This window comes from Pygocentrus nattereri, chromosome 13 (assembly GCF_015220715.1).
Source record: "Pygocentrus nattereri isolate fPygNat1 chromosome 13, fPygNat1.pri, whole genome shotgun sequence".
Classification (NCBI taxonomy): Eukaryota; Metazoa; Chordata; class Actinopteri; order Characiformes; family Serrasalmidae; genus Pygocentrus; species Pygocentrus nattereri.
Window position 1 is genome coordinate 32,138,072 of NC_051223.1, and position 10,015 is coordinate 32,148,086.

At 40.6% G+C, this 10,015-nt stretch overlaps 1 protein-coding gene across 1 annotated transcript; it reads left to right on the forward strand.

Annotated features, from left to right (window-relative positions):
• The first annotated feature begins 373 nt into the window (after nucleotides 1–373).
• On the forward strand, nucleotides 374–4,519 carry LOC108429709 (zinc-binding protein A33). Its single transcript, XM_017701654.2, has 6 exons — nucleotides 374–811; nucleotides 1,952–2,047; nucleotides 2,153–2,383; nucleotides 2,577–2,599; nucleotides 2,750–2,868; nucleotides 3,937–4,519. Exons 1-6 carry the CDS (start codon nucleotides 374–376, stop codon nucleotides 4,470–4,472), a joined length of 1,443 nt encoding a protein of 480 aa, XP_017557143.2. The 3' UTR covers nucleotides 4,473–4,519.
• Nucleotides 4,520–10,015: the final 5,496 nt, after the last annotated feature.

A 10,015-nucleotide genomic window follows, 5' to 3' on the forward strand; every position in this document is an offset into this window, starting at 1 on the left:
CGCACTCTCCACAGCTAGAACCAACATCTCTTGTTATGGTTGAATTTGGCTCTGATTCTTCCACTTAGCTTCATGTTGTGAACCCTGAGGAATCCAGCGTCACTTTACACCCATATGCCACACACACTTCTCACCAACACACAGTTACTCAGCAGATTGTATCCAAAGAAACTTTCTCCCTGGATCTATGTGTCAACCACCCATCCCCCACCCCCCTTAAAACACACACAGTCTAGCAGGCTGTATCAGAAATAACCACTTTATAAATAGATCATCAACTATCCAAGGGGATTTTTCATAGGGCAACAGAGCACAGAACAGACAGCAAAGAGAAGAGGACAGTTATTTTCACTGATCGTCCATACAATACAACATGTCATCTGACCAGCCGTCTTTACCTTCAGGTGACTCCGTGTGCCCGGGATGTCAGGCCGAGGAGTCACTTCTTCTGCCCTGTGGCCACAATTTATGCCAGTCTTGCCTACAGCTCTGCCAGCTTGAGTTAGGCCAGGATCAGCAAAGATGCATTCAGTGTTATGGACGAGACCTGCTGGACAGTGTTTTAAAAGGCCTGCTAGACTCTTTGTTCAAAGGCCAGCCTCGGAGGGTCGGCTCAGGGTCTGATCTAGGTCTAGAGGACAGCAAGGAGGGCAAGGACAGGGCTGCGGACGGCAAGGTGTGTGCCAAGCATGACGAGAGACTAACTCTGTTCTGTGAGGAGGATGAAGAGCTGATCTGCAGTCAGTGCCAGGACGAAGAGCACAAGGATCACAAGTGTAACAGCACAGAGGAGGCAGCTCAGGAGTGCAAGGTGATGTTTTTTTTTTTCTAAATTCCTGCATAATTCAGTTTTCTGAGATATAAACAAAGCCATTTAGAGTTGTTTGATGCAAAATGGCTCATTGTAGAGAAACATAATGATTCAGATTTCTTTACAGTGGTGGTGATAGGAACCAGGGGTCACAATGTCTACAATACAAGTAAACCCACTGCATTTGCTATCTAAAGCAACTAGTGAATCTACATGTCTTCTGAGTTTTCATATGTAATGATGATACTAAGACTAAAATGGTGGTTAACTCACCAGAAATAAGTCTTCTTTGGGAATTCTTTTGCATTGCAATGCCCTGCAGGTACCACTCCACCATAAGTGAGTTAAAACAGTTTGGGCAAAAGCTTATCGCACAACTGCCATAATACAGTGACTCAGCATCAGGCAAAGTATGTGTTTCATGCAGAAGCATTAAAATCCTCAGACATCTGGTTCCACCATTGTAAGTTTCTTTAGAGAAGAGCATTTCACATCAAACCATTCTAAACATTCTAAACAAGTTTGTTTATACCTTAATGATTTGCAGAAATTTAGGAAAATTGGTAGAATTGTAAGCATTTAAAAATAGATAGGACTGGTTCTAAATCTGATTGTCTGAGGCAAACTATTGTAAAATACTATATATACACACACACATATATATATATATATATATATATATATATATATATATATATATATATATATATATATATATATATAAAATTTATATATTTATATATATATATATATACATACATTCAACAACACACATCAACAATGTGTTAATGAAGCAAGTTATTTAAAAAATTGTACTTTTTTAGAAAATAATCTTTGACTCTTGTGTTGCTTGGCAAAGACAGCCTGCTGTTAACTGAATGCATTGGTTGTCAAAATTGTTTATTGTGACTGTGATTAATAATTAATCAAAAAAATGTATTGAACACTAGTGTGTTTTATCATATTACATACAGGCAAGGCTCGGTTCGGGGGGCTCAAGAAAATGGCATCCCCCTAGGCAAAAATAAAAAATAATAATAACAATCTCCCATCCCCTTTGGATTAATGTTGTCATAGTTGTCTATTGTCACCAGCAAGTGTGCACATTGTCACGATTCTTTCTTTAAATTCTTCTCAAAGGAGGAGCTGAGGTCTGCCCTGAAGCCTTTACAGGAGAAGTTGGAGACCCTAAACACAGCAAAGCAGAACTGTCAGGAGACAGCTGAGCACATCCGGGTAATAATCAATCAACCAATCAACCTATCTATCTATCTATCTATCTATCTATCTATCTAGAAAAAATAATAATTATTTATTCAAAATTAAAATCTTTGTGTCCAGAGGCAGGCCCAGCATACAGTACGACTGATAAAGGCCGACTTTGAGAAGCTGCAGCAGTTCCTGCGGGATGAGGAGACCTCCATGCTGAGCGCTCTGAAAGAGGAAGAGGAACAGAAGAGTCGGAAAATGAAGGAAAAGATGGACAGATTAGGAGATGAAATTATGTATCTAACAGAAATAATTAACTCAACAGAAGAGGCCATGGGCTCTGACGATATTGCATTTCTAAAGGTAAAGATTGGATCTAAGGGGAACTGAGTTTCTCCAATTTCAGAATCCATATAAAACCCTGCTTACTTTAATACTCACATTTTAAGCAGAACTGAGCTTCGGAATGTTTCTGATGAGATAACTGGGTCATGACGAATGCATATCAATTTAAAATGAGGCCAGAGAATCCTCAGAGATATTTGTTGCCTTGCAGAACTATAAGAAGACATCTGAACGGTAAGTAAGGCAGACTCAGTATTTGCTGTGGCATTTCTATATTATCTGTTTGCTTTTATGAGCTGATACAGTGGTGCAGGAAAAGCTTGGAAGGAAAAGCTGACATTACATCAAAGATTGCTGTAACTGAGGTTTTTCTATGGGCTATAGAGTGGACTGCAGGCTGCAGGATAAAGAGGAGACATCTGGAGCTCTGATTGATGTGGCCAAACACCTGGGCTGCCTCAAGTTCAGAGTCTGGGAAAAAATGCAAAATCTTGTAACATACAGTAAGTAGATGTCATAATATGCACAGTGGAAGAATATCTTGTAAAATATGATTTAGTCAGCAACAAAATGTTAAAGTAATACTGCAATTACCTTCTGTGGTTGATGTCATGCTCGTATTAGGAACTAATATTTTAACTTGCCACAGGAATCGCTGAATCACAAGGTTGGTTAATAGTTGAAATGCAAATAATGATATATCCTCGCCACAAGCAAGCTTTAAAATCTTTTAAATCATGTTGCATGAAAGTAAGTCAACTATCATAATTCAACACTATTATATATCAACACCAGCAACTCAAACCGCAGCCTAAAAGCATCTTAACTACCACATTTGACAGAGCTTGCTTGTTTGTATGGGGTATTTTTGTAAGGCTGCTAGTTCAATGATATCAGTTCAATGTGCAGCAATGTCAGCTTACATGCAGCACAATTCATTCATCGATTCTTTAATAACATTATATTTCAACATAACTTGAGCCATTTGGAGGGTATGCCAAAAAACAAAAAAATACCTAGCTTATACTCACAGCTCCTAATATGTGCATGATGTTGACAAAAATTTTGGAGGCAGATAAGGACAGTGGAAAACAGCCTCTTTCATTTACGGGTGCTTTAAGTTGGCAGTTTATTAGATACATCTACTTATATCTAGATGTACAGGCCAGTGTATCACACCTACCATATGAAGTGTGTTGCAAGTATAGAACTATATACTGTTGGTCATCTCTTACTGTGCACACAATGGATTTTAATCATAAAAGTGTTACTGCTGGGTCAAGAAAAGTCTGCCAACCAAAAATATCCTGCAAAGAGTAGCTCTGTGGTCAGAAACTGAAGGCTTAAAATTAAAACTTAAAGAAATTTTTTTTTTCACTTATTTTCCTTTTTTACTTTCCTCTTCTTTAAGCAAGCGGATCATTTTATATCTAATCATCTCAGGAACATCTTTTGAAAAGCGAACCTGTACTTAATGGCCATGTTTTTACCTGGAATTAAATAAATGATGCATTGTCGTTTGCACACTGCTGTACATACCTGTGTCTAACTCACAGTTCTGCTCCCATCAGCTCCAGTTATCCTTGACCCCAACACAGCAGACGTGTGCCTCTCCCTGTCTGATGACCTCACCACTATCCGCTTCACGGATGAAGAACAGCAGCTCCCGGATAACCCAGAGCGCTTCTGCTACTACGAATGTGTGCTGGGCTCGGAGGGCCTGGGCTCGGGCCGCCACAGCTGGGACGTGGAGGTGGGGGACAGCAGTGAGTGGGCTCTGGGGGTGGTGAAGGAGAATGTGATAAGAAAGGAGTGGTTCCCCCTCAGCCCAGAGCGAGGCATGTGGACCATATGCCTGTACGGAGGAGAGTATCGTCCAAAAAATGCCACCAGCGCCCCCCTCGTTCTCAAGAAGAAGCCACAGAAGGTGCGAGTGCAGCTGGACTGGGACGGGGGAAGGGTCATGTTCTCAGACGCCAGCGACAACACAATGATTTACAAGTTTAAAGACAAGTTCACCGAGAAGCTGTTTCCATATTTCTCCAACTCATGCAAGAGGCATTTTTTACGCATTCTCGCTGAGAAAATATCTGTTTACACAGAGTAGCCCAGCACTGAGTGTGCAGTGTCAGAAATAAAGGTTTCTAAATCGTTCTTGGTTTGGATTTAGGCTATGATAATAGGAAAACCATGAAACCTGGATGTTATGTGGAGGTTCTAAGGTTCCTCCCACTTGCACTCATTTGAAAGGTTCGGAGCATCGCTGGTGACATAGATTGTAAATAAAAATAATGTGTGTCCACGCAGTATTAACACGTGGGAATGAGATCCTAATGCATGGCATGACTTAGTAAGGCATGGGAACAAGATAGTTAAGTCATGGCCACAACTTAATAAGGCATGGAAACAAGTCATGGCCACACATTAGGATCTCGTTCCCATATCTTACTAAGTCATGACCACGTATTAGGATCTCATTCCCATGCCTTACCAAGTCATTTCCACACATTATTTCTATTTATACGGGATGTCAGCAGTGCTCTGTAAATGTAGCTTTTCTATGGCATTGAATACCTTTATTTTTTGATGTAGGGCTGCTAACAGAATCAGATTTGGAGACAGTCATTGACTGATAAGGTCTGAGTCTATAAAAAGGCACTTTAATGTTGTCATTACTTTGAAATGGTTGCATTAAATGCATGGTAGAATTTGCTGCAAAGGTTTCATGAAACCAAAGGCAAAGATCTATCACTTCAAATATTATAACTCGCACACAATAACCACTTGCTGTAATGTTTTGTTTGGCTTGGTTAAATCCTAGGAATATATGTACAACACAACATATGGACATTCATCAGCTGGACAGATGGACTATTTCCAGTACCATCTAGGCATTTTCAGAGAGGAGCCCAGAGTACAGACCTAAGCACCAAAAGCAGTGATCATGTAGCAGAATGAAGTCAGATGCAGATGTGTAGTAGATATATTTGTACTATAAATTATAGAACATTTATTTCAAAACAAATGTTTTATGTACTTAGGAGAATGTATAATTAAAGCATGGGCCCATACATGGGCAGTTTAGGGGTTTATGATAATAGCAATAACTTTATTTATAGTGCACCTTTCATTTTAGTGTAAATCTCAAGGTAATAAAAGGAAAAAAAAACTACCACATTTAAAAACTAAATATTTAGGAAAAATATGAAATGTGAATAAAACTAATAAAGAAAGAAATAAATAAGGCCACTTTTATGTTTATGTTTCTAGGCTAAATTCACATAGGAATATACTGCCAAGGTTTCATGAAACCAAACCCAAACATGTAATTTATGCTTCGATTAACAAAAACTAACACACAATAACTACTTGTTATATAATCTTTGATTTGAATCATAGGAATATATGTATAATATGGTATTCAAATACTCATCAACCACTTTATTAGAACCTACCTTGTACTTCCATTCACTAGTCACTGTCACAATTGGCTCCTCCCAGTCTCCTCATGTGCTTTTGTTTACCGCTCAGTCCTGTCCATGTGATCGTGTTTGTGTTTTCTGTTTTGATCCCCAGTCCGGCCCCTTGTTTTGTGACTCCGCCCCTGATTCTTCCCACCTGTGTTACCGCCTGTCCCTCGTTAACCCTGTTTGTATTTAAGCCCTGTGTTTGCCCCTTGTGTTTGCTGGTCTTTGTGCTGACTGTTGGATTTGTTTGAACATTCTGTTGGAAGTGTTTGGATTTGTGTTCTGTGGTTGTATTTAGTCATGTCTGTCCCCCATTCTATCCGTGTTGGCTATATGAACCTGGACTGTTCCGACTACGACCCTGGCCCAAAATAAATCTCACTTTACTCAGCACATGCGTCCGCCTCCACAATCCCAGGCATTACAGTCACTATATGAGCTCTGCCTGCTTTATAGGTCCAGTATATAGAAGAACAATTACAGACTGTATTTGTTGTCATGGACAATTTGTCCTTTACCATCTACCCCATTCATCCCCCATTTAGGTGGTGTCCATTCTTAGCACAGCAGTGACACTGACACGGTAGTGTGTGTGGTGCTTGTGTAAGCGTATTAAGCAACAGTTCTGAGTTTTTTCCACACGTCAGTGTCACTGCTATATATTAAGCGTGGCCCACCACCCAAAAATATCTAGCCAACAGCAGTTCTGTGGTCAGAAACCGACCACTGATGATGGACTACAGCAGCAGTCACCAACCCTGGTCCTAAAGATCTACCTTCTTGCAGAGTCTAGTTCCGACCACAATAAGCCACACTTGCTCCAGCTAATTATCTACAGAAGTCCCTGATTGGGTGGATCAGATGCATTAGTGTTGGATAAGGATGAGGCAGTATGTTACATGCAGGTTGGAATTAAACTCTGCAGAAAGGCGTATCTCCAGGACCAGGGTTGCTGACCACTGGACTAGAGGTTGGCTACACCAACTGTCCTCGAGCAAGGTGGGGGTTTCTAATGAAGTGCCCAGTATGTGTATTTGTTACTGATTTAATTGTGCTGTGAATGTTCATAACATGGGGCGGCACGGTGGCGTGGTGGGTAGCGCTGTTGCCTCACAGCGAGGAGGGCCTGGTGTTCGATTCCCTGGCCGGGTGACCGGGGTCCTCTCTGTGTGGAGTTTGCATGTTCTCCCCGTGTCTGCATGGGTTTCCTCCGGGTTCTCCAGTTTCCTTCCACAGTCCAAAGACATGCAGTCAGGCCAATTGGACATGCTAAATTGCTCCTAGGTGTGAGTGTGTGAGTGACTGTCTGTGTCTGTCTGCCCTGCGATGGACTAGCGACCTGTCCAGGGTGTATCCTGCCTTCCACCCAATGACCGCTGGGATAGGCTCCAGCACCCCCCTGCAACTCTGAGGGAGAAGCGGCTTAGAAAATGGATGGATGTTCATAACATGAAGTGGAGGAGCAGAGGAAAAATGGGATGAAGTTTCATAGCATCGCTGTCCAAAAAACAAGTAGTTTCATTCATTTTTATTTTTCTACATCATTTGACCTCAGTGGCTTCCCCTTACATTGCATGAACATTTCATGATGAATGGACCAATTGAAAAGGTCCAAAGTTACTTGGAATAAAATCTTTTTACATTAACTGACATTAAGAGTAGAGAATGTTTTTTTTTCCTCTCCTGTAAAGTTACTTGTTTTTTTGGACAGTGATGATATACAGCTGATGAACAGGTGAATTTGACATGTTGAAGCTGAGCAAACATGTAGTATTGCAGTGCTGCTCAAGCTTTACTAAGCTAATGCTTTTTGCGCAAACAGTGACTTGATTTATGCATGAAACGAGTGAATGCTCAGTTACATTAGCATGTGTTTATGATCATGGAGGCAGGAACTCCCATGCCGGATCTCTCAATTAATTCTTAATGATAGACGACGATGTTGGGCGATCTAAATTTAACTCTTCCATAGTGTAATTGGTGCATAATGTGGTCTAATGACATCATAATATGTTCTAATATCAACAATCATGTTTATCAAAACATAGTGTAAAATTATATTACTTAATGAGGCACTTTTGATTATAAGGATTTAGACATGGAAGTACAGATGATTATAAGATTATATATATACCACAACAGCAGTGTTACTGCAGTGCTGAGAATGATCCATCACCCAAATAGTTCCTGCTTTGTGGTGGTCCTGACCACTGGTCATAATGTTAGGCCTGATCAATATGACGAATAACATGTTATTATTGTGATAAATTGTCATGATATGCTTTTCTGAGTGTATCATGGGTTTCATCAGTATTTCCAGAGCAATGAACAACTGCATGCATTGTAAAAAAAGACTTAGGCCAAATATAGGGAGAACAAGAACCAATGTATAATAACTGTGTGACTGAATTTTGCTAATTGTATTCATTTATTTTTACTAACTGGTAGATTTGTCCCCATGTTCTTTCTTAAATACTTTTACAAACATTGGATTAAGAAAGCAAATCATTGTACTGTTTTAAACATATCTTTACTGTGGCTGCTGTATGTTTAACAAAACTAAATGTGAAAATGCTGTGAAGTATCATGATGTCACACTTTTTTCTACATTGCCCACCCATAGCATCCTGCCCAGCTCTGACAATAAAGCTAGATTGATTTGAATGTATTTATGAAATGAATGCATAATGTGCACTTTACATCACTGAAAATCTCTCCAAAAAATGTGGTGATCATTGCGTGTGATGTAAATAAACAGTTTACCAAGGAAACAGCCTGTGTTTTCACTTAGCTGGAGAGAAATGCAGCACTGCGGCAGAGCACACCATACGTCTGAGCTGACATATGCACCTGTCTCCTCTCATCAGCTCTGCTCTCCACACGCAAACCGCTACCCTGCTGCCTTCTCTCTCTCCCTGGCCAGGGCTCTTTGGCACGCAGACACGTTTTTAACCTTTCAGAGCAGTCACAACTCAGCAGCGTCCACAGGAGCTAGTGGGTGAGGAAGGGCGGAGGGAGAGAATGAAAAACAGTTTCAAAAGCACAGAGCTCATTTTAGAAACACAGCAAAATACCTGGAGTAGAATTAACTCTGTCAGACTCAAACTGATCACATTCAGCTCTGTTGGTATAACCACAACCTGTGAAGTCTATAGAAGAAAAAAAAAACAGAGGAGATTTAATACTTAAATAAGAGCAATAATAATAGAAGATAATGGCTTGTTTGATTGACCACAGTAAAGCCTTTGACTATGAGAGACCTAAAGTTATGTAATATCCTCAGGAAAACGGGTATTCCACAGCATCTCACCATTACACCGTGGAACCTCTATGCTGGACGAACAGACTTGTTTAGCATCTGCAAAGGAGTCACTGCACTCATTTGAACTGCACTGATATCACTGCACTCATTTAAACTGTACGCTGAACATATACTAAGAGAAGTAGGACTGAAAGAAGATGATCAATGATTCAAGATTGGAGGAAGATACATTAATAACCTTCAACATGCTGCAATATGTGGATGACACAACACTCAATCAAGAAAATCTGCTGGTCCTTGGTCCTCTTGTGAGCCATCATGATGGATTTTGTTCAGAAATATAACAGTGTCATGTTACCATTACTGTCAATTGTCACAACAGATGCTGTAATGTTTGATATGACAGCTAACTAGAGCACGGTTAGCAAAATTATTTTGCGACATGAGCTTTAATGACATAAGCTTTAATCAAACACTAACATTTATCATTACAATTACCGGTAATGACACCGTTATATCACTCCACAAAATAGGGCCTATAAGATTAAGAGACCCTTATTAGTCCCACAACGGGGATATTTCACTTCTGCATTTAACCCATCCGTGAAGTGAAACACCACATACACACTAGTGAGCACACACACACTAGGGGGCAGTGAGCACACTTGCCCGGAGCGGTGGGCAGCACAATCCGCAGCGCCCGGGGAGCAGTTGGGGGTTAGGTGTCTTGCTCAAGGACACCTCAGTCATGGACTGTCGGCCCTGGGGATCGAACCGGCGACCTTCTGGTCACGAGGCTGGATCCCTAACCTCCAGCCCATGACTGCCCCCAACTCTAAACTCTGTGCCAAAACATTTATGGCACAGATATATCCATGTTATATAGCAGGTTTCAAGTAAAGTGTTGCTAAACATCCTGAC

Bases quoted from the DNA above. Each gene is read 5' to 3' on its own strand.
- LOC108429709 (XM_017701654.2), top strand. From the start codon at position 374: ATGTCATCTGACCAGCCGTCTTTACCTTCAGGTGACTCCGTGTGCCCG. The intron at 812-1,951 runs GTGATGTTTTTT...TTCTTCTCAAAG, and splicing joins AGGCAGCTCAGGAGTGCAAG to GAGGAGCTGAGGTCTGCCCT. The intron at 2,048-2,152 runs GTAATAATCAAT...CTTTGTGTCCAG, and splicing joins AGACAGCTGAGCACATCCGG to AGGCAGGCCCAGCATACAGT.